General features: G+C 31.7%; 1 protein-coding gene across 1 annotated transcript in view; it reads left to right on the plus strand.

Annotated features, from left to right (window-relative positions):
* The first annotated feature begins 384 nt into the window (after window positions 1-384).
* LOC143079835 (epithelial sodium channel subunit beta-like) overlaps window positions 385-27,121 on the plus strand; it is a 47,382-nt gene continuing 20,645 nt past the window's right edge. Inside the window, exons 1-4 of the mRNA XM_076255465.1 lie at window positions 385-513; window positions 19,726-20,058; window positions 20,902-21,110; window positions 26,267-26,344. Coding sequence (XP_076111580.1) covers window positions 466-513; window positions 19,726-20,058; window positions 20,902-21,110; window positions 26,267-26,344 — 668 coding nt within the window. The 5' untranslated portion in view covers window positions 385-465. The remainder of the gene's footprint in view (window positions 514-19,725; window positions 20,059-20,901; window positions 21,111-26,266; window positions 26,345-27,121) is intronic.

Here is a 27,121-nt window from a genome sequence, read left to right on the forward strand (position 1 = left end):
ACGATGCATTATATGGAAATTACATTTTAAGTGTAACTGTAACTTGAGAAATCATGAACATCTTCATGTTAACAGTAAGCAATAAATCGCAAATTACTCATGCACGAACGTGGGTCCTTGCGTATTGGTCAACAGTTATAATTATTGTTTGAATTCTCATCGTAACGTTCGATTAATCTAATGAATTTCAACTAATACTTATTAATATAAATCCAACGATACATATTGAAGTTGTAAATGCATATTAAATGAAATAGGTCTATAGTTACAGATAAAAATCGATGTCTTAACGTTATCATAAAACACATGTTTTACAGACTGCAAAACAAAGAATAAAATGATGTCGTAAGTGTCACGATTGTGTTACGGATGGCATATTTCATTGAATAAATACAATTGATAAAGACAATCAAACTAGTCTGCAGTCGCATTAACGTCTGGTTGCACATAGTCTGATATGTAACCATGAGTAAAGTTATTCCTAGGAACAGCTGGACACAGAGCATGGACAACGTAAGTAAATAACTAAAAAAAATATGTATCACAAATAAGAAGAAAACTGGAATAAATTATAAACAATCTGTAAACAAAATTTTCCTTTTTTACTTGTATCAAGAGAACAAATTCGGTGACACCATTTTTTATTTTTATTTTCTTAAAGCCTATTATTAAACCCGTTTTCTCATCTTTTATTTCTTAAATCATAAATTTCTTTTAATTCACAAAAATTATGGCGACCCATACTATTTTATTATATATTTGTAAGAAAAACATGGTTAAATCTACATTTTGGTAAAGTACGAGATCATTCCATCTATGGAAATACATATACCGATGATACATATACATATATAAAAGATTTTGTGTAAAAAAACAACTGAAAATTGTCCATGATCCGTATAGTTCTATGTCGTCGGATATTTGTAAATATTTTGTCATTATTAGTTACTGCTTAAATAGCTTGTTATGTTAAAAAAACACTCACATACAGCTCTGTCTTTTTTAAGGGACCATGTAAAGCTTTCAGTCTTCAACTGACTGTGTTAATTTCTTTTAATATTACAAGAGACATATTAATCCTGGCATTCTTTAAAATGCTCACTATTTCAACTTACTAGAGACATGTTTAATCGAACAATCACTCAAAACTATACAAATATAATAAAACATTTTCTATTTATAATATATAAAAAAACACACTTTCCATATTCAAAATGCAAAAATAATTTATATGTTATTGAATGTATCCTCAAGTTAGTGCACAAAACCTATTTTATTCTATGTCTGAAAAGGGATTTAAAATGAATCAAATCAAATGATTTTCCTATAAAAATTGCAATGATCTTTTTCAAATTTATATTTTTTTAATAACTGTTACAGTTAATGGGGTTTTGTTCAGTTTCCGGTCCATAGTTCATCAAACAAGCGATACATGTATTACAAAATGTGCAAAGAAAACAGAATTCACTTAAACAGCCAAATTTAAAGTGATGAATAAAATCTAATGAAATAATTGTCATGCCTACAATACCAAGCTTATCGACGAATTGAATGAGAGCTCTTGCTGGAAAACTCGGTAACAAAGCTTCAAAGAGATACATGTTTTGTAAGTGGTGATTCTCAAATATCAACATTTTTTCTCACTGATAATATTGAAAATTGCTATAGTATTTCATATAAGAGACAAAATCTTACGATGTCCGCGTCGCCATTATCACTACATTTGCCACCGCAAAAATCCGAAAAAGCCGCGGAATCTCTTAACATTAAGTCATTTCTTCTTACATTCTTACATTCGAAATTAGCTGTTACATGTAAGCTTCAAATTACTTTTTTATGTTTCAAAGTCATGACCAGTGCAAAAGAACCTATTTTATAAAATATTTACATAAAATTTATGTAAGATATGATAGAAAAACATTTAAACAATATATCTGCGTATTAATAACTTACATTTTCTATGCATTTTGTCTGAAAAGAGAGGATTTTTATTAATAAAAAAATTATTGAAATCAATGTTAAAGTAAATTAAAAGTCGCGTGCAAGTCAGATAATGACAGGACTGCTAATCAAACAAGGTACAGACCTTCTAAAATTCAAACTGACCATTATTCCGTGCGTTCATCGTGTATCGTGCGTGTACCAATCGTGAGTTCATCATTCATCGTTCCGTGTATTTTCCGTGTAACGTGCGTGCATCGTGTATTCTTAATCGTGTATCGTGCGTGTATCGTGCGCTCATCAATCATTTATTCTTAACCGTGTATCGTGCGTTCATCAATCATTCATTCTTTACCGTGTATCGTGCGTTCGTCAATCGTGTATAATTGTGTATATCAGATAACGTGCATTTGTCAAACGTTCATCTCTAATTGTGTAACGTTCATACATTGCGGTTTTTATATGATAGTCGGTTATAGAGCTCACCAAAGCTTATATTTTTTCTCACGGTTAAAGTATATATATATATATACTTTAACCGTGAGAAAAAATATATATATATATACTTTAACCGTGAGAAAAAATATAAGCTTTGGTATATAAAAGTCTATTAAAAAAGACCAACCAACAAATTCAGTATGTACCGGATCGTCTAAAATAGGCGAAACTATGCAGATAAGGAAAAATTATATCAGTCTAAAGATTTGCACAACGGTACTGATATAAGATGTTATAATACGAAAATGTTGTTATTAAATCGTGTTGACAAATATTTCGGCTCAACAAATGGCCTTCTTCAAGTGTCACAAGTTTTAACTATGTGTATAGTTAAACCTTGTGATACTTGAAGATACACATAGTTAAAGCTTGTGACACTTGAAGATACACATAGTTAAAACTTGTGACACTTGAAGATACACATAGTTAAAACTTGTGACACTTGAAGAAGGCCATTTGTTGAGCCGAAATATTTGTCAACACGATTTAATAACAACATTTTCGTATTATAACATCTTATATCAGTACCGTTGTGCAAATCTTTAGACTGATATATTTTTTCCTTATCTGCAGCAAATTTACAGATCTAACATTGTTGGGTTGATATTTAGACGAGTTGTATAAACATTATGTACACAGCCATGTATCACCATCATTGATGGCGATCAGATGGATACATCTGTTGTAGAGTTGTCACTGACTCAGACGTACTTATAAATATAATTATTTTCTGTGACTGTATATTACATTAATTTTTAGGATCCTTTACTATAGATAATTTAGCTGATCTGTAACAAAAACATCTTCATGCCTTATATATCATGTACTGTAGTACGCTGCTAGATTAAAACTGACGAGGAAAGGTAACACACGGCCAGCGAAGGCTCTTTATTGAGAGCCTAGGTGGTCGTGTGGTCTAGCAGGACGGCTGCAGTGCAGGCGATTTGGTGTCACGATATCACAGTAGCATGGGTTCGAATCCCGGCGAGGGAAGAACTAAAAATTTGCGAAAGCAAATTTACAGATCTAACATTGTTGGGTTGATGTTTAGACGAGTTGTAATATATATATATATATATATATATATATATATATATATAAGTACGTCTGAGTCAGTGACAACTCTACAACAGATGTATCCATCGGATCGCCATCAATGATGGTGATACATGGCTGTGTACATAATGTATATACAACTCGTCTAAACATCAACCCAAAAATGTTAGACCTGTAAATTTGCTTTTGGTTCTTCCCTCGCCGGGATTCGAACCCATGCTACTGTGATATCGTGACACCAAATCGCCTGCACTGTAGCCGTCCTGCTAGACCACACGACCACCTGGGCTCTACAAATATATATATATATACAACTCGTCTAAACATCAACCCAACAATGTTAGATCTGTAAATTTGCTTTCGCAATTTCGTTGTTATATATATATATATATATATATATATATATATATATATATATATATATATATATATATATATATATATATATATATATATATATATATATATATATATATATATATATATATATATATATATATATATATATATATATATATATATATATATATATATATAAATATATATAAATATATATATATGTATGTTCCGACTTTAAATAAAATTTACAGTCATACTTACTTTCTTGTGAACACTTTAAAATTAACTTCATCGTACATAACGTTCATACAGATTCATGACTTTTTGTGTAAATATTTTATCATCTGTAAATATTTCGTGGTTATTCAGTGAATCTTGCCTGGGACTGACACATTTTGAAATAATGATACATGTTGTACGTACAATGTACAAACAATAACATGATATTGACATTTCTACGACAGAAGAGTTAAAATTGGAATTTCTATTCAACTGAGCGAAAATGGACTTAAAAATATGCAGTTGGCCAACTGTTATTTGTTAAAAATATTCTGTCAATTAAAAACAAATGTGCTTTTGCAAAATTTAAATGTGGGTAGCTTCACTTAAAAAATAGAAACTGGAAAGTATGAAAAAAAGAAGTCCATGAGATGACATGTGTTGAAGCTCTACTATTGAAGATGAACTTCATGTTATTCTTAAATGCCCATTATATGTAGTGTTAAGACAAATATTATACATTTTAATGAACATTTTAACCTATAATTATCAGATAGCGAAATTTTTATATTTTTATTTAATAACGGCCATGTTGCTGCTATAGTCGCCAAAAACACCAACAATATTTTATTGAAAAGAAACTATACAAATCCTTGGTTGAACTAGGCTAGATTATAATTTTTCGCTTATTTGGCAAATTCATATGCTACTAAGATATTTTCAAATATTTAAGTTTTGATAAATACCATTTTAAATATCATTTTTGTCTTAGTTTCTGATGGTCACATGCACGTTATGTTATTCCATTGAGAAAATACAATATACAAGATTGTCGGGAAAACGTGGATTGCGGATTAAAATGTTAAATGTCAAACTTGAATTATCAAATTAAACTGAGGGGAATTAACACGAATATGTATATTCTCTTCAACAGTGTTTTAATTCTCTGTTCTGAATTTCATTTAAACTAAGCTAAAATGTTTTGTGGAAAATAGAATAAAAATAAACATTATATGTATTTGAAGGCATTATTTTAATTACAGAAATATAAGATCAGGCAAATATATCATGTATTATTTTAAATTGAGGAACTTTTAAAACTTGAAATTGCAGTTACAAGTTTAAGATATAATCTTGGTTTTTTTTTGTTTTTTTTTTTTATAAAATAGTTAAATATATGGTATTATCATAACAAGTCTTTATTTGAATGGAATAAACATGGAACACTTTCATGGATTCATTTTTCATTGTGTTCATGGTTGCCTATCAATGACACCGTTTTTAACGGCAAGAGACGTTTGCGATTTTTCATAGGACATTTGCGCATTTTATTGTGGACACTTGCGCTTCAAAACATAGGACATTTGCGCTTTTTAAAAATGAACATTTGCGCTTTACATAGGACATTTGCGCTTTTTGTTTTACATCTATGACTTCCCTCCTCTTTAATCCGGGCTTTGGACCGTCTTAGGTTTCAAAGTCAAATTTCTATCATCACAAACATCAACTAGCTTGGTAAAACGATGATAATATATTTCTTCAGACTTCCTAGTCAACAGAATAAATACAAGGGGAATATAGTTCCAATTTTTAAATCCATGAATGGTTTAGAGCTGCTTAAAAAATTTAGGGCAAAATTTACACGTTCCGTCCATAAAAATTTCTTCAACATTACACAAGCATTCTAAATTGGTTGTACATGTAAAGATGATTATTCCGACTTGAAGAACATTTTCGAATTTTGAGGTCTGTACAGGATAACCTTCAAAGAGAGTGTGAACCTCTTCCCTTGACTTAGGAAATTCGGTTGGGATTTTCTTCTCACTCTATACATTGCCTTTCAAACAGACTTTAAATCCTTAGGATGTAAAGAATCCTCACCAACATCTTTCAATCCAGCACGAATGATTTTTGATGGTCTCTGTGTGCGGTCGTCAGCAGCCTTTCGTTTTGCATACACTCTTAGCTGATGGCGCTCAATTTTTCTGTCGTCGCATTGTTGATGATTATGATCATTTTTCTGACTCAAAATATTAGAAGTCCTATTGTCCGTTTTAATTCTTGCATTACAATGTTTAACGGTACATCTCCATGAAACGATATAAAAATCCATCAAGACATATTCATTTTTTTTCTTTACTAGTCTCTATAACTTTAAACTCCATGTTCAAGACTGTGTAAATGTAAACTAACTAATGACAAATGTAAGTTAAATTTATTCACGTAATGATTACTTCTCATTAAGATCACAGGTAGCGACTATAGGTAAAAAGCGCAAATGTCCGGTCAATTTAATACAGGTGAATCAAAATTAAAAGCGCAAATGTCCATAGTATTTGAAGCGCAAATGTCCTATCGCTTTACAGGTAAAAAAGCGCAAACGTCCTGTGCCCGTTTTTAATGTATCATGTCTAAAAGATTATTATCCGAAAAAAAAATTCACAATAGTACGTTGTTACTGACTAGGTTGGTCCCCTCCGTAAAACATTCAGGATGCCTTCGGAATATACAAATATTAAGGTATTGTCAAGAATTTCAATAACGGCCGGGAAACAGACTAGTTGTTAACCTTCTATGATTATTAAAGAATGACGGATGTTTTTTTTCGGTACGTCTAAACACTGCTTTAAAGGAGTCATTAGTGCACTAAGGCCTTGACTATACAATGCCACTAAGGACTAGAAGGAGTGCTGTTAAATGTATTATTTTTATATATCATGTAAGAGATTTATATTTAATGCATAAGTTTCAAATTTTACAGAAAAATAATCATAAATAAACGAGATATTCAACATTATTTAGACACGTGCGGAATTTTCTTTGATATGCCGAAAATCAATGAACCGATTGACACGTCCCAAATAACATAGCAACTGATTAAACAATCACGATCTTTTTTTATTTTAAGTAATTTAAAACAATTGTATCGAAAAGATTTATGTTTCAAATATTAATAATTAAATGTGTTGTTCTTATTCAAAATGATAAAAAGGACAAATAATTTTGCTGTTGTTTTATTTCTTTCCCAACAACATTGTTTGCCATAGGAGCACGACTTTGATGTGCGCCAACTTATAAGTAAGAGTGTGGTCAGCTTGTTAAAATGTTTATCTAAGATATACGAAGACAAAAGGAATAAATATATTTATAAGTGTTTTGTTTTTATTTTAATTCCGACAAAGATGCGTGTATATACAAATGGTTTCACTAAAAATATGAGTAAATTCCGAAAACCATCATAAGAAACAACTATGTTAAGTTTCATGAAATGGATAAGCGGTTCTCAAATTACAGTGCGACATGCGGACGCCCGGCGGACGCCGGACATTTGTATTCCATAAAACGTCCCGTCAAAATGTTGACGGACGTATACAAAAAGCGTAGTGTGCCCGTATGTCAGAAGGAAATCTGATTTGTATGTTTTTTTGTCGATTCTTCGACTTTAGTCGAAAAAGCGAGACTAAGCGATCCTACATTCCGTCGGCGTCGGCGGCGTCTACAAATATTCACTCTGTGGTTAAAGTTTTTGAAATTTTAATAACCGTTTCTTAAACTATCCTGCATTTCTATTAAACTTAAACAGAAGCTTGTTTATAATCATAAGATAGTATCAAGAAGTTTGTAAACATTTATTAGATTCATAAACTGTCCTGGGTTTTTACCAAACTTGGACAGAAGCTTTTTTCAATCAAAAGATAGTATCAACAGGAATATTTTATTGATTTATTTCCTCATTTTTGTTGAGCATGCGATTAACAGAAAGTATAGGCGAGACACTGGGTTCCGCGGAACCTTTACGATTTTTTTAAACAAATTGTCTGTTTAACATATTGTATGAGATAATTTATGAAAAAATTACTGTGGTATGTTCATTACTCACTGTTGAAGGCCGTGGGGTGACTTATGATGAAAACGTCTGTGTCATTTTATTTCTTGCGATGAGTTGTCTCATCCCCAATCATACCACATCTTTTTCTTGTTATCAAAACTTCAACACGTACTTTCAAAAACGTAAAGAACTATTGTACGAATGTGTATTGAAACCTCGTAACCAGCTTCAACATGTTCATTTGTGGACAGGTATCATTTGCGAATCTTTAAAACACGTATTCAAAATGGCGATTAACTGGAAACAACAAAGTATACCAGAATTTGTGAAAACGCTCCACGAACAAGTCAAGCTGACGACGGACGACGACGAAGTGATACCAATATACGAACACAAAATTTGTATGCGGTCTTTTAAAAACCGACATTAGATATATTGCTCTGTTGACAAATTTATTATTTACTTGAAATATTTACAAAATACACTTGAGAAAATACTTCTTTGTTCTGATTTTTTTTCAACAACTATTCATTTATCAGTATCCAACTTTACCGATCTTGTCGATTAAACGTTAACTAAAACAGATAGGGGGATTCCCGTGTAATCAGATATGTAATTTGACAAGTGTAAGACGATTCATTGATTTTCGGCATATCAAAGACAAACAGGCGCGTGTCTCAATAATGTTGAAGATCTTGTTTATTTATTATCAATTTTCTATAAAATTTGAAATTTATGCCTTAAATATCGATATATACCATAATATGAAAAGAAATTACATGTAACAGCATCCCATCTAGTCCTTAGTGGCATGTTCTAGTTCTTAGTGCACTAAGGACTGAGTCTCCTTTAAACGAACCAGTGGTTTTTTTTACTATGGGAAGTTTTTTGTTCTGTTACTGAGGACATTTTTTGTCCTTTATGAATCCATATGACAAAGACTACGATAAGGATAAATTTTGTTTCATAGAAAAATCGGTAGTTTTTATCCTGATTTTTTGTTCATTTTTATCGGATATAATAGATTGAAAAATACAAACAATTAATTGAAGTTTCGTATGCATCTATCAAGACCAAGCAATTTTTTGACTAGTATAAAGGGTTGCCTTGGTTTTATAGCTCAAAACGGTATTATTCGTTTTGCTTTACATTGGGTTGAATAATGAAATAATAGCTCAGCACACTTCGGCGCAGACCAGCAGACTTAGGCGCAATGGTGTGCGATGGTTTATATAACGCGGGATACCTCAATTTAAGTCTACATATGTGCAATTATTATGAGCAGTATATTTGTTTCAATGTCAGTATATAAAGTATTTACTATAGTGTTATTGCCTATGGATGTTATAGTTCAAGTTGCTGCGTTCTTATTGAGAGATCGTCCTATTTGATGTTTTGCATGTGGAGATCATTCTTGCTTCTACATGTATCTTTACTTAATTTGTTCCTCTAATGAGATCCCCATTTACCATTATATAATCATAAGAATAGTTTGTGGACCCGTATGCCTTTTTGGAATGATACTCAATCGTACGTATAAAAACAAATCTTTCGTGTATTTCCCGTTTCACAGTCCTACGTGTATATTGAATTTTACTCACAACTCAGTAAGTTGATACCAGCGCGGGGTACATGTATGCTTAAACCTCTTATTCTAGATGTCAGGTAACTTTCTTGTGTTTATGTTCATATGTTGGATTGCTGTCTGATTAACGAATATATGTTATTTTATATATATATAGATTGTTTTCAATTTGTTTTTTAGGGATGCACCCAGTTGCACCTTTTCATTTAAGATATATATATTTCCGTGACGTAACCTCGAAAGATTAGTCACATCACTAAAAACAATAAGGGAAATGAAGTTTTCTCGCATGTTGCACTTTGGGTAATAGTTCTCTTCGACAAAATACTGCCTTGAACTCAATTTTGGTATAAATATAAAGAAGCCACAATTTGGTTCTGAAATGGATATTTTTGTAAACACCAAAAGCTAGGTAGAGCATATCCCTTAAATTCGGCAATGTTAAGAGACAGTGCTAGGGCTGTTAGCAAGTTAAGGTCGCTAAACTTTCATTATCCGTTTAGAGATTTTCTGAAAATACAATGGCTTTTGCCCTATTCGAAACTAAAACATAAGCAAATATAACTGGTGGCCTTCGGCTGTCAATTGTTCTTTTCTGGTTGTTGTCTCTTTGACATATTCCCGATTTTCATTTTTAGTTTTAAAATAACTAAAAATATTATTAACAATTGTCAGTTCAAAATACATTTAACAAGTCAGTGCGTTGATACATGTTATATTCTACTGAATTTACTATATCCGTTATTATTACGTAATATATATGTTATATAAGTCCTGTGTCCAGGTGGAAATAACGGGCCGTAATAACGGGCGATATCTTTTTGCGCCAAAAAGTAACTCATTTGCGCCACAACTTAATTGCGCCAATACTTCTTTTGCGCCACATAATTTTCAAAACTATAGGTATCATTTGCGCCAATGAAATAATCATCTAATTGCGCCAATTTTATTTATTTTTGTTTATATATAACAACTAAATGATTGACTTCCATCCTCCTATTTTTGGGCTTGGGTCCGGCAGTTTACCGACTGGCGGAGTTAAAGTCATTTTAATAACGAAATGTATGCTGAATTAAAACGTTCACCCGTATATATACAGTTAAAACCATATAAAATGTCTCTGTTCATTCATAATAACAATATGTGATTTGTATGTCAGGTGAAAGTGACAACGGGTGGTATGTTTACTAAAATGTTTATCGTCTTCCATTATACATGAGGGTGTGGATGGGGGTTTATAGAAGGAAATTATAGACAAAAAAATAAAGAATACAGAAAATAACCAGACAAATATATAGAAAAGAAAATGATGAGGTACTAGAATATATGGAAAAAAGAATGATCGGCAAAAGGTAAAACGAGTTATAAAACAAATTGCCTAAAATTATAGAATACAGAAATAATGAATCCCCATTCAGACCCTCATGATCTGACATTTAAAGCTTTAGAACAATTATGGGCATGCGATACAGTTTTAGACCGACAGTGATTTTTTTTACAAAATCAATTTGTACATGTGTATATATGTGCTAAAAACTATATCTTCATGTGCTAAATTTAAAAGACAAATGGGTTTGAATTATTCGACATTTACTTAATATTTCGGTGTCTTGGACATTTCTGTCCTTTGAGCAGACACCCTTAACATTTTATGTTTCAATGTATAAAGCTAAGAGATAAGAATATCTTCGTTACAAAATTTGGTTCTTACTACATTTGTGTAACAATTCTATGTTAATAATTGATTTTTGTTAAAAGAAATTGATTTAAGAAAAACGGTATTTTTGTTGAATATTTATCTAGTTAAAAAAAGTTGTTAATTTCTTCATAATAGTTGGAACAAAAATCTGCATACGGTTTTAAGCCAAATTTCTAAAAAGAAGGGACATAATTTTATGCTCTTAATGGTTTAATCTCGAAAAAATGCTAAAAGCTTTTAGAAGAAAGAGCTTAATGTCTGATTTTTAGATTAATTCTGCGAATTGTTTTTGTCTGCAAAAACATCAAACAGAGAGATAAAGAGAATCACAACTAATTGAATAAAATGGAGGATTGAAATGGAGAAGGTGTCAAAGAGACAACAATCCACCTAAAGAGCAGAAAATGGTGCGTCTAAACACGACTAAGTACTCCTCAGTGCACTAATGAGTTATAATACGCTTCTAAGGACTAAAAGAGTGATGTACAATATAAACAAATTTCTTATTTAGATAGAGATTGATATTTAATGCATATATTCAAATTTAATCAATAAAAGATCACAAATAATAATTGAACAATACCTTTGCCGGTTTTCGTTAATTTTTCCGAAAATCACTAAACTATAAGACACGTGTCAAATTACATAACTGATAACACTATTACCTTAAAAAATGAAAAAATAATTATTTGGAGAAGACAATTACCCTGACATTTAGATAATTATATTTACCATAAAAATATGTTTTGTTTTTAAATTTTTAAAAAATCATTTAATATACATCGGTTTATGATTTAATGAAAAAATATAGAAAATTGTTAAGGGCGTTTTCTTTTCAGGAAGGAAAATAATGTTTGCATCGAGAAACATAGCCCCTCCCCTATAAATGATCATAAATTTACCTAAGTGCGGGCTTAAATTTTGACACCGATCGCGAGACCTGACTGCCATAAACAATAGATTGCCATTGAAGTATTATATTGAAAATATAATACTTCCATGAGATTACGAACAGCAAACAGTGGATACACCAATTGATATGTATGAAAGACAACGACGGACACAAAATGATTGCACTGAATAATTTCAACTACCATGGAGAACGATTTTTCAAATCTCCTTATCAAATTAAACATGCATTTAAAAAAAAACTTGGGATATCTTTTACCGTTTGGTTTCAAATTGGAATATGAAAAATTACATTTTCCAAAAGAGTTTTAGGTAAAACCCCGTGAATCTCACCTCCTAGAAATTTAATGTGTCAGAGGATGTTTGAAAATATGTATGAATTTTTTTACATACTTGAAATTGTATAAGGAATATAAACACATTCAGTATGTTTACTGTACAAACAAACAACAGACACCATTGTGTCTTATATTGTTTAATTCATTTTTACTGAGAGCAAAATTGATTAATTGATTATTCAGTGGTGGTTTAAACGTCCAGTGGCAAAAATTTCATGCATATTCAGGACGAAAAGTCGTTTCAGAAGTATATTATGAAGTATTTGGTATTAAAAATGCTTAAATTTTCTAATTATTTGGTAAATGTCATTTTCTTAGGTAGTTCTAACTAATTTGTACTAATCAAATTTTTCTGACAAAATAATATCTTTTGCTCTAAAATAACACATACGCTTCTGATAACAATGGATAATATAAGGAACTTTGTAACTTACATTAAAAAAAAGAGATTATGATTGTTTAATCATTTGTTATGTCAGTTCGCTCGTGTCCGTCGGATCACTGATTTTCGGCAATATCAAGGAAAAACCGACACGTTCTAAATGTTGTTCAACTATTCATTTATTGGTGAAATTATAACCTAATATGTCCTGTTGATAAGTATATATGTATAGAACTACAACAATTTGCAGTGCATGTTAACATAAAAGAACCAAATAATTTCTGATAATTTTTTATGCTTGTTGTAAATACGAAAACAGCTTACAATATTTGTTAGATATATACATATATAATCGTTTATAAAATTTATCCGTCAAAGTGAAAAAATATATAACATGAAAATAAAAATACATAGATCATTCATTTATTGCAATCAATTATATCAAACATGTAGTTGAAATAATTTTTAGAACCAGTCACTGTCTGTAGATATAATGCGTCGGACATTGCATGCATAAAAATAAAATTTTGATTTTTAACTGTATGAAATAAAATTAGTAAGGGTTTCGCGGGACACAATGTCTCGCCTTCGTTTGCCGTAAACTTGAACTATCAGGCTGAACAAAATCAAGACACTATATTTTAATTGTTAGGAGCTTCTTTCCAAGTTCACAAATATTTCAAGTGCCTATAAAATAGCCGACTTTAATTAAGTTATTTGAATCTGAGCTGGCAAAATAACATATTATCTATTATGCTGGTATCGGCAAAACAGCTACAAGTATTGCCTTTAATTAAAATGCATATCAATTTTAAATACTGTTCTAAATAAAATAGCTTTGAGAATCGCGTAAAAAGCCTTCGTTGTTCATTCGTCAATGAATCATTCAACGTGCGTGTATCGTTCGTGTATCGTGTATTTATCATTCATCGTGTATCGTGCGTGTATCGTGTATTTATCATTCATCGTGCATCGTGCGTGTATCGTGCGTTCATCATTCATCATTCATTTTGCGTTAATCCTCCGTGTAACGCTCATCGCTCATCGTGCGTGTATCGTGTATCGTGCGTGTACCGTGCGTGTATCGTTTATTCACCGTACGTGTATCGTGCGTGTGGTCAGTTTGAATTTTAGAAGGTCTGCAGACCTTCTAAAATTCAAACTGACCATTATTTCGTGCGTTCATCGTGTATCGTGCGTGTATCGTGCGTGTACCAATTGTGCGTTCATCATTCATCGTTCCGTGTATTTTCCGTGTAACGTGCGTGCATCGTGTATTCTTAATCGTGTATCGTGCATGTATCGTGCGCTCATCAATCATTCATTCTTAACCGTGTATCGTGTGTGTATCGTGCGTTCATCAATCATTCATTCTTAACCGTGTATCGTGCGTTCGTCAATCGTGTATAATTGTGTATATCAGATAACGTGCATTTGTCAAACGTTCATCTCTAATTGTGTAACGTTCATACATTGCGGTTTTTATATGATAGTCGGTTATAGAGCTCACCAAAGCTTATATTTTTTCTCACGGTTAAAGTATATATATATATATTACATTAATTTGTAGGATCCTTTACTATAGATAATTTAGCTGATCTGTAACAATAACATCTTCATGCCTTATATCATGTACTGTAGTACGCCGCTAGATTAAAACTGACGAGGAAAGGTAACACACGGCCAGCGAAAGCTCTTTTTTTTAAGAGCCCATGTGGTCTTGTAGTCTAGCGGGACGGCTGCAGTGCAGGCGATTTGGTGTCACGATATCACAGTAGCATGGGTTCGAATCCCGGCGAGGGAAGAACCAAAAAATTGCGAAAGCAAATTTACAGATCTAACATTGTTGGGTTGATGTTTAGACGAGTTGTATATATATATATATGTATGCTCCGACTTTAAATAAAATTTACAGTCATACTTACTTTCTTGTGAACACTTTAAAATTAACTTCATCGTACATAACGTTCATACAGATTCATGACTTTTTGTGTAAATATTTTATCATCTGTAAATATTTCGTGGTTATTCAGTGAATCTTGCCTGGGAATGACACATTTTGAAATAATGATACATGTTGTACGTACAATGTACAAACACTAACATGATATTGACATTTCTACGACGAAGAGTTAAAATTGGAATTTCTATTCAACTGAGCGAAAATGGACTTAAAAATATGCAGTTGGCCAACTGTTATTTGTTAAAAATATTCTGTCAATTAAAAACAAATGTGCTTTTGCAAAATTTAAATGTGGGTAGCTTCACTTAAAAAATAGAAACTGGAAAGTATGAAAAAAATTCATAAGGGTTCCACGGAACCCAGTGTCTCGCCTACGTTTGCTGTTAATCGCAGACTCAACAAAAATGAGGAAAAACATCAATAAAAATTTCCCTCTCGATACTGTCTTTTGATTGAAAGAAGCTTCCAAGTTTGGTAAAAAATCCAGGATAGTTTATGAATCTAATAAATGTTTTATAAACTTTAACTGCAGACTGTATGTAATGTTAACTGGAAGAAAAACTAAGTCCATTTATAAGTAAAATACGGAAAAAGTGAATTTTTTTTTTACAAAATTTACTTCTGAATAATATCTTATGATCAGAAACAAGCTTTTGTCTAAGTTTGGTAGAAATCCAGGATAGTTTAAGAACATTATAAAAATTTTAAAAACTTAAACCACAAAGTGAATGTCTTGTATCTGGCAAAAAAAACTAAGTCCATTTATAAGTAAAATACGGAAAAGTGGAAATTTATTTTTACAAAATTTTCTTCTTGATACTATCTTATGATCATAAACAAGCTTCTGTCCAAGTTTGGTACAAATCAAGGATAGTTTATGAAAGTTATTAAAATTTTAAAAACTTTAACCACAGAGTGAATGTAATGTTTCCTCGCAGAAAAACTAAGTCCATTTATAAGTAAAATACGGAAAAAATGGAATTTTATTTTTACAAAATTTACTTCTGGATACTTTCTTATGATCATAAACAAGCTTCTGTTCAAGTTTGGTAGAAATTCAGTATATTTTAAGAAAGTTATTAAAATTTCAAAAACTTTAACCACAGAGTGAATATTTGTGGACGCCGCCGACGACGCCGACGACGACGGAATGTAGGATCGCTTAGTCTCGCTTTTTCGACTAAAGTCGAAGGCTCGACAAAAAAGAAGTCCATGAGATGACATGTGTTGAAGCTTTACTATTGAAGATGAACTTCATGTCATTCTAAAATGCCAATTATATGTAGTTTTAAGACAAATATTATACATTTTAATGAACATTTTAACCTATAATTATCAGATAGCGAAATTTTTATATTTTTATTTAATAACGGCCATGTTGCTGCTATAGTCGCCAAAAACACCAACAATATTTTATTGAAAAGATGGTCATTTGCACGTTATGTTATTCCATTGAGAAAATACAATATACAAGATTGTCGGGTAAACGTGGATTGCGGATTAAAATGTTAAATGTCAAACTTGAATTATCAAATTAAACTGAGGCGAATTAACACGAATATGTATATTCTCTTCAACAGTGTTTTAATTCTCTGTTCTGAATTTCATTTAAACTAAGCTAAAATGTTTTGTGGAAAATAAAATAAAAATAAACATTATATGTATTTGAAGGCATTTTAATTACAGAAATATAAGATCAGGCAAATATATCATGTATTATTTTAAATTGAGGAACTTTTAAAACTTGAAATTGAAATTACAAGTTTAAGATATAATGTTGATTTTTTTTTTTTTTTTTTTTTTTTTATAAAATAGTTAAATATATGGTATTTTCATAACAAGTCTTTATTTGAATGGAATAAACATGGAACACTTTCACGGATTCATTTTTCTTTGTGTTCATGGTTGCCTATCAATGACACCGTTTTTAACGGCAAGAGACGTTTGCGCTTTTTCATATGACATTTGCGCTTTTTATTGTGGACACTTGCGCTTCAAAACATAGGACATTTGCGCTTTTTAAAAATGGACATTTGCGCTTTTTTTTATATCTATGACTTCCTTCCTCTTTTATCCGGGCTTGGGACCGTCTTAGGTTTCAAAGTCAAATTTCTTTCATCACAAACTTCGACTAGCTTGGTAAAACAATGATAATATATTTCTTCAGACTCCCCAGTCAACAGAATAAATACAAGGGGAATATAGTTCCAATTTTTAAATCCATGAATGGTATAGAGCTGCTTAAAACATTTAGGGCAAAATTTAAATGTTCCGTCCATAAATTTTTTTTCAACATTACACAAGCATTCTAAATTGGTTGTACATGTAAAGATGATTATTCCATTTTCTCTGTTGTTGACTTGAAGAACATTTTCGAATTTTGAGATCTGTACAGGATAACCTTTAAAAAGAGTGTGAACCTCTTCTCTTGACTTAGGAAAATCCGGTTGAGATTTTCTTCTCACTCTATACATTGCCTTTGAAACAGACTTTAAATCCTTAGGATGTAAAGAATCCTCACCAACATCTTTCAATCCAGCACGAATGATTTTTGATGGTCTCTATGTGCGGTCGTCATCAGCCTTTCGTTTTGCATACACTCTTAGCTGATGGCGCTCAATTTTTCTGTCGTCGCATTGTTGATGATTATGATCATTTTTCTGACTCAAAATATTAGAAGTCCCATTGTCCGTTTTAATTCTTGCATTACAATGTTTAACGGTACATCTCCATGAAACGATATAAAAATCCATCAAGACATATACATTTTTTTCTTTACTAGTCTCTATAACTTTAAACTTCATGTTCAAGACTGTGTAAATGTAAACTAATTAATGACAAATGTAAGTAAAATTTATTCACGTAATGATTACTTCTCATTACGATCACAGGTAGGCGACTATAGGTAAAAAGCGCAAATGTCCGGTCAATTTAATACAGGTGAATCAAAATTAAAAGCGCAAATGTCCTATCGTTTTACAGTTAAAAAAGCACAAACGTCCTGTGCCCGGTTTTAATGTATCATGTCTAAAAGATTATTATCCGAAAAAATAATTCACAATAGTACGTTGTTACTGACTAGGTTGGTCCCCTCCGTAAAACATTCAGTAAGCCTTCGGAATATACAAATATTAAGGTATTGTCACGAATTTTAATAACGGCCGGGAAACAGACTAGTTGTTAACCTTCTATGATTATTAAAGAATGACGGATGTTTTTTTTGGTACGTCTAAACACTGCTATAAAGGATAAAAAGACAGATTAGGGACAAGTTTATTATATAATATATCTTATATGTGAGAATCGGATGCCTATTTAATTAATTTGGATATTATTTGAATGATTTAGTTTTCAAAAAAACACAGGGGACAACATGATTTTAGGGGGGTTGAACATTTAAATTACAAAATTTTATTGGCAGGAGTTGGTGCATTATATAATTTAGTTTATACTGAAACTTAAAATTTTCAAAAAAGATGTTTGAATAAAAAAATAATTGCTGGTGAAGTGCGGGACATGGAAATTAGACTTTTTTCAGATATTGTCTCATATATATCCTCTTCTCATGGGTTTTCGTGCTATTAAGAATGCATTGTGACAATTTCTATTGAAAAGGCGTGCATAGCACGAATTCATATGACGTACAAAAACATATGATCTAACCATACATGTATCGGTTGTCGGCTTTTCTACACATTGATATCGTAAAATATTAGCCAGTGAGCCGCAATGAACCTTTTTGGCGAGTGACAGCTAATGAGCTAAAATGAATCAAATAATGTCCTCAGTCATAGTGGGTGATTTTTAAGGTATCTATACGAAGAAAACCTGCTTGTCTATTTATCGTTCATATACTGGCTTTTTCATCTCCCTTACTTGGCCTAAGACTTAGCCTTAGACAGTTGCTTATCTGTTTATCGTTCTATTACTGGCTTTTTTATAGACTAGAGACTTCATGTGTACAAACCTGACGTCAAACTATGTACTATAGAAGAAGAGACAAATAATATCATATTAAATCCTGTCACATTACATGTAAAGATAACTATAATCCAAAGTAAATTAAATTACGATGTTAATGGAAGAAATTCCCGCGCAAATGTCATCACTGGGATAGACCAAAAATAATTTAAGGTCTATGTATCGTTCACTTGCCGATCAATTTACTCAGTTAAATAAAATATATATGTTAACTATATTTATATTGGTTTTGAATTAAGTTAATCTAATAGAAAAAAAAATCCCTATTTATGGTGAAAACAATAAAACAACTGTATAAAATCATTGTTTATTAAATTTGCTTGCATAAGAACCATGAAGTTAAATTTTATAACGATTACGTGTATCATGTCAACCCCTTTTCGTCTTTGCATCGAGGCTTCCGTTGCTTTACATCAAGCGGGGAATGTTAAGTTTATGTATATCATATCTACTGCTACACCACTATACCACGATTAAATGAGCGCTCATTATCATGTTTAACTCCAAAGCTTTTTATTTGGCCTGTCCCAAGCCAGGAGTCTGTAAACCAGTGGTTGTTGATTTCTGTCTTTCATAATTTATTTTTCTCGAATTTTTGTAGTATAAATCAGGACTGGTCATTGTTTTTTTTCTTCTTTTGAATGGTTTTATATTTTAGGTTAATTCAGGGCGCTTCTTGTCAAATAGCGGTAATGGCCTGTTTTTCATCTTACTAAGAAACTAGATAAACATCAGGTCCATTCGATCAATATAATTTGGATATATGACCGCCCGTTCCATTAGCTGACAGATGACCCTCAGTACCATGCACCATTTGTAACAAAAGTAAACCTCGACTTTTGAGGCTCCAAAAAACGTTATCCCTTGAGCTGTCGACGTTCACAATCTTTTTGAATTAGTTTTATAAAGTGTTATGTAAGCAATACTATTTTCTTACCATTTTAAGTTAATGTTTAATTTTTAATTTATCCAATGTTTTATTTTAGACAACTAAAGAAGACAGAGAAACAGCGTTGTTAGAGAAACTGAAAGAGCATGGTAAAAATTCAAATATTCACGGAATATCACATATTCTCTGCAGAAAAAACAATTTTCGAAGACTGTTATGGATCATGCCATTTTTGTCACTTGCAGGATTTGCAGCTTATCAACTGTATAATGTGTTGATTCTGTACCAATCTTATCCAAAACAGACTAATGTTAAACTAGATTTCAAGCCGATGAAATTGCCAGCTATTACAATATGTAACATGAATCCAATACGACGAACCAAAGTTGTCGGTTTGTCAAGTCAACTTATTCAACAGATATTATTAGGGGTAAGACATTTAAGATCTGAAGTAGTTTAAAATGAGGTCGATGCTCATTTTATAGATTTTTTCCCTATTGCCATGGAGTCCAAATGAAAAACAAGCCAATTTCTAACCTGTTCGCATAGGAACTTATCAAATCACGTAACACTGTTGTATTTAAGTGACAATGTAGTATACATGTAGTTAACCGCTGTTGAAAACTCGTTAATTGATTTTCAGTATACAAATTAAGATAGAAAAAGAAGGAAAATATCAACAAGGCGACTAAAAACATTAAAAAAGTATATATACAATACGTCAAGCTTTAAGGGGGTACAGAACACCTAAGGGAGTTAGCTCTTAAAAATCAGCTAAACGTTTTAATCACATACTATAAGAAAGGGGAAATCAAGCTTTTCAACGATCAAAATTAGTGTTTGCCAAACTGCTATATGTTCAACCAAATTATAATTCCTGTAAACTGTGTGTTTCAAATTTCTTGAAATTTTCATATTTTTGTCAACAGGTCAGAGAAAATATTCTGTCAAAACTTTATGAAAACTAAACGAGCCAAATCTATTTTAGTCAAAGTGTGGGACACCCCCTTAAATTTACCATTCTAACAGACGAACAACGTTCCACGAAACACATTCCACAACACCAAAGATTGAGCAACAAACACCTTTCGAAAAAAACCCAACAAGAATCAACTCAAGTAACAACAGTGATACTCTTGAAAAGAAACCAAAGTATGGCAACACCACAAAAACTTTGAAAGGTATATAAGCGCAATAACAGTTTTCATAGTAACAATATGAATAATTTATAATCATACGTATGTATTCTCATTCAAAAATCATTTTGTTGTAGGGAAACGTTGACGATGCTATTAAACAACGCCTAGACAATTTCACAGATATTTGGAACTCTGATGTTTACACGTATGACTACGGGGAATCGGACACATTTTATGATGACCAGTACAGTGATGATACGGATAGGGTTAAACAGTCGGGAACCATAAGTCCAGAAAATATTAAAAAAGAGCTACTTTATGCGGAACTTACTCATCTAAGTTGGTATGTATAATACGCACACATGCACACTCATTTGAATAACGCGAAGTGAAGAGCTTTATGCATATGATATACAGACAATTCTTTCTTACTATTCATTTAGTTAAATTTATATAATATCATTATCCTTCACCTTTGTAAAAATAATAGGAATAATCAAATTTATTCTTAATAATTCAATAGTTGATTGTTTATGATGTCAAAATGCCATACTATTAACACAATATCCCACTTAAATTTTTGTCCTTTATAAAAGATTTGTTTGTGTTCATTTTTAAACGTTCACTCCTCTTGTTTTTGAATGTTTGCCAGATATTCGGAATCCTCTGGTTTTATCTTTGAGTGCCATTACAAATTTTTCCCAATCCCCTACTTTTCTTTCCATAATTTGATTACATATAGTTTAAAATGTCATCTTTGAAAATCTTATAAAATCCTTGTTATTTTTTCATCGTTTTTGAAAGGAAAAAAGTGCCAATGTTACATTTTTGTAAATGTATGAAAAATCGGGAAATCCAGGCAAATTTTCAATGGCTTATATCTGGAAAACAAGCAATTTTTTCTGACATTTTTTAGTTTCTTTATTTATATACTATCAATTTATAAAAGTCTTTTAAAAAGCTTGTTATTTTGAAACAGAGTAGCGAACATCCTTAAATCTTTTTTTAAAGTATCCTGTTTACTGTCTCTTCTTTCGTCGCTCATTTGAAGTACATTTGTCTCAGACATTTGTGGATTAACCTATACACCTGGGAAATGTTGACATTGCGACATTACGAGCCAGAATTAGAAATAATATTGGTCAATAAAAAATATGAAAAAGACGTCATTAACTATATAATTGTATTTTGTTATTCTTCCATATGGTCTTTTTAATTATAATATGTAAAAGATGACTTTTTACTTTGCTGCTCTTGTTTTTGACTTTTTATCAGTTATTCCGAACAACCCTTGACAATTCTTTGAGGGGGCCGTACGTGGCCTGTTGCATGGCACAATTTCTGTTCATCTCCAATATACCCTCATTATCCAGTTAAAGTCTAAATTCTCCGACCTTCATCCCAGACGGCCTCTATTGCTGGACACTGGCATTGAACAAACGACAATCATGGAACTACATGATCCTAACTTGGGACCGGCACATAAAGAATGTATGTCTGCTTTACCTACAACATGTACAACAACGATACTGTTCTTGTTTTTTTAGTTAATTAATTGTTAAGTTAAAGTCACTTTGAATCTTAATTGAGTATGAAGAAAAGGCCGAAATGGTCTTAATATTTAATTTCATCTTTTTAGACAATGAGCTTCAAACTTCCTTGACTAAATAGTAAAAATGATAAATGACCTGTATTTTAGTATTGAATGTTTAACCAATTTTTTCTTAGGTTTATTGACAAGGGCGGCACGTGACTCTACAGTTTTTTGTTATTTTTGGCATCGGATTTCTCCATAATGTACCCATTTCTTTATATATTTCTCTATACTGTAGCCTTTTTTGTATAGTTTTAAATCACCACTTTGATGTTAAACTCAATTTGTATTCAGTAACATGTTTTTGAATATTTGTAATTTTACTTCAAATTTTCCGGGTGACGTTTGATTTTAAGTTCCATAAATGATTTTACCAAAGAGCAGCGATTTTGGTGTATTTAATTTCCCAGCAGAACACACTCCTCTGGGAAATATAGAGGACCTCGTCTACCAATTTGCTGCTAAAAGTCGGAATTGTTGGCCACTATTCAAGTCAACGAACAGGAAGTTGATTTCAAGTTGTTTCCTATCCATCAAGGAAGTATATCAAAATTAAAAAGAGTTCCTTCACAATTATTAACAAAGAGCGATGTAACCTTTTCACTTCCAATGTTGAATATGAACAATAAATGTGGTGAAGATCAGTTGAAGTAATCTCCCACAAATTTTCATATAATGGTAGAGACCGTTTTGTTTTCTTTTTTAGAATAGTGAAATACTGTTAAACTCTTTAATTGTAGATGTCATTAGTCAGTGTCGAGAGTTATTGAAAAGGTCTATTAGACGTGTTAGATCAATGATTACTTTTGACAAACAACAAACGAGAGTCGAGAGACGATACACATTTTAAATGGGTCGTCTTGATTTTTTTCTATCGTTAACATAATGCATTATGTAAATTAAAATGAAACATGATAAAGTAAGGAATTTATTATTTTCAGTCAATTAAATAAACCAGCGCGGATGACGTCACATTGTACCAAGTACTTTATAACATTTAAGTCTGCGAATAGCATGTTCGAAATTAACTCTGCATTCTCCAATGCGACGATTTAGCTTCTTGCATGTAAGTTGAGAACGGTCTCTTCTTGGTTTATGACTTTATTGGTGTCTTTTGTATGGCGTCATTATTGGATAACGGTTGGCATATATGTTATCCGCTAAAATAGAAAGGTTCTCTGGGAAATCAAGGTGAACTCCGTGTCCTATTTCTGGCATCGACTGTTCCTGTGGCTCATTTTAAGGGCGATAAATTGCATGAAATGTACCATCTACTGCCGCCACTGCGTTTGGCAGTCCTGACCATCAGCCTTGCAAGAACAAACACTCGTTATGCGACGGCCAATCCAATGGAGAAAAAAATATCTCCCACAACGGGTGCTATACCATCAATTGTATGTGACATAGTAAATGAAAAAAACATCAAACTACAAAGACAAAATCGAATAACATGGATATGTTCTTAGCCATAAGATAACCATCAAAAGGCGAATTCTGGGACAACAGTTGCATATGACCGATTCATAAGGAAGCAAGTGCCAAAAATACTTTTGGCATTGACTCAGAATCTGATTCTGATTCTAATTAAAATAAATAGAATATCCTAGTATATGACTGGTTTATTTTTGTTAATATATCGCTATGTCATAAAAAACCTATAAATATAATACTGACGCTCTAATTCATGACATGTAGTTTGAGTCTTTTCTATGCAGATGAACTGCAAAACATTATCGTCGAGTGAGGTAAACGTTTCATATTGTTCCGGGTGTTGGAAACCACCCCCTCCCCCCGCCCTTTTTTAAAATATTGGCTGAATCCGCGCCTGGGTAGCAATGTTAAAAAGTTGTTATTGTACCGAGTAAATCAATAATTAATTTTACTCTTTTGAGATGGTACCTAATTTAAATGTCTCAACTTTAGACTCTCGACTCTCAATTGTCAACAATAGTTATTTATCTAACATGTCTATTAGACGTAGTTAATCTTTACATCCTGTGTGAATAATTAGTATTCATTTGCAAGTTAACGACAAATTTAAGTAAATATGTCTGTTTTGTATTATTCTCGATAAACCACAATTAAAAATGATCACTAGATGTCCAGATATCAGAAAATTAGAAGTTCATCAATGATTTGTAATTAATTCTTTTTAAAGAATTAAACAGCATCAACTATAAACAAAGTTACAGGTTTTGTTCTTACTATACGTATTTCCATTCTTAGAAAAGGTACAGAGTTTATAAACAGCATCAACTATAAACAAAGTTACAGGTTTTGTTCTTACTATACTTATTTCCATTCTTAGAAAAGGTACAGAGTTTATATCCCGGAAATTATAGAAACATTCCAATAATACGTGTTGTGTGCGTATTTATACATCCGCACAGCACAACGGACTGCTCTCTTTGGCATGGTATTAACTGCCGAATGTGAGAAGTCTAGATGACGTTGACATACAAGGTTAACCTTTCTGAAAACTACAGAGTACTTCGCTGTATCTAAAATTAAGTCAACGTGTGTTTATCGGGTCTTGAATACCCATTGGGTAATTCTATTCCTTATCTGCCTTATTAAATATTTTGCCTGTTCAGGACATGTTCCTAATCATATAATATCTTGTAGCCAATAGAACCCCAGTAAAATCATAGTGCAGTCAATCAGAACTGAAATTTGTTAAGTAATAATTTCAAGATGGCATACATGTAAATATCGAACATGCGTCGAATGAAATTATTAGCTTTTAAATTTTCCCTCGCCTTGCTCGTCCGAATTTAAAGTATTTAATATCTAAATTCAATAGGCTATAAACAAAACAAACACAGATATAGGATTAGTTGCTCGCAGTAACATATCATTTTCTCTTGCGATACAATATTTTATTTTACTTTCTTGTACATATTTCTTCGATTCAAACCACTGACATATAAATCCTTGACATATAACATTGTTTCTCATTCACATCTTTTCTTTTTCCTGGGTTAATACCTCCAACGCCTGTACGTATGTAATAAACATAGCAGCAACTGTCAATATACCAATGTGACCAACTTCAATTCGACGCAACTGCGAGCACCTTCGATAATATTACATTTAGATGCCAAACTTTATATAGTACCATTAAATCCCACCCGTAGAAACCGCCAAAACTTTCCTCGTGCATTATACACCCGACATCAAACTCTATAAATAGTACATACTGTTGCAGAACTAGTTATACTAGTTCCCATATCATCTATAAATAATTACCACTAATAGCAAACTTGAAAACACCAATTTCAAACGAAATAAAATATATTACATGGTGGTGCGAAGCAAATACAAATTGAGCATTCATTTGTCTTTATAAATTCAAAATTATCAATTAATTTAGATTAATTGCCTGAGCCAAATTATGAGTTTGACGCGACATTCTACAGCAAAGTAAAGCAGCAAAGGCATAAATGTTCATTGATTGTTTGATCAGAGCGAACAGCTTACGACATAACTGAATTACTATGATTAATAATTTTATGTTTTGCTCACTATTTTAAACAGTTCTATGAATGAAATTTGCCAAGGAACGCACTTAAGTATTCATATAGGAAAAAAAAGATTTTCCTAGAAATTCTTATTTCAATTGATCGCAACCTATTTGCATATATCAGCGTTACGTTTTTAATCTTAAGCAAATAAAGCATGACCATGGTTAAAATGAGTCATGTCCGTAGACAGTGGCATGCAGCTATCATCGCTACAGATGGCTACGTTTTCAGTTCCTTTATAGATTTCCCTATATTTCTTTTGATATTCACAATTTATTCACGTTTTATGTCCTTCTATATTAAGATTTGTTTATAAATTCAATGTACTGCTTGGACCTACACACTAACAATCATGCAAATATTTTTTTATCATCTACTCAGGAATGAGAGGTATTTTGCTGGTCACCAGTATAGAGATTTTGTAATCAGTTGTGAATTTAGAGGTGTCCCATGTGATAAGTAAGTATCTGTATAGTTGTAGCTACATGTCTAACAATTTGATAAAAGGAACTAATACCGCATACAAACCAAGGATAAAAAAAAAATTATAACTGGTCCTGTTATGAATTTTGATTCTCCTCGGCAATTCTTTAATATCATTTAAAAGATATATGCATATGCGACATGTATATCATGTTATTTGATAACCAAATTGCTAATTCTATCATATACTAGTAATACAATAATCTAGAGTGTATAACCGATGTCTTAAACATATCCGTATGAACAATCTTTTTTTGGTTAACAAAATTAAGGTTTGCGTATCATTTACTGGTACAATGTATTAAAAATAGTATTGATAATTGAAATAACGAGTTAAAAAGATTTATAGACATGATTTACCAAAAACAATTGAAAAAAGCCTGCCTTCGAGAATAACGTAAGGAGACATACATTGAATACCGTTTATCTTTTGCATTGTATGCAATCTACTGTCAAAAGAAGTAAAAAAGACAATAACTCATGCAGAGACACAAACACATACCGACATCATATGAACTCTCTTGCAACTCTCAAAACATAATTGTATTCCTTACATAGTTTTATTTAAATACAGCTTCTCAATCTACACTGCATTAGATAGATAAAAATGATACAGGGAAAAAAACTATAAGACACTGAAAATTATAAGTCGAAAAAAGACGAAAAACATCGGTGAAGAAAAGTAACCCGACAATATACAACATACAACAGAGAGAACTATTGATTGGGTCACACGCACTTCACCACATACTC

The sequence above is a fragment of the Mytilus galloprovincialis genome, chromosome 6 (assembly GCF_965363235.1).
Source record: "Mytilus galloprovincialis chromosome 6, xbMytGall1.hap1.1, whole genome shotgun sequence".
Classification (NCBI taxonomy): Eukaryota; Metazoa; Mollusca; class Bivalvia; order Mytilida; family Mytilidae; genus Mytilus; species Mytilus galloprovincialis.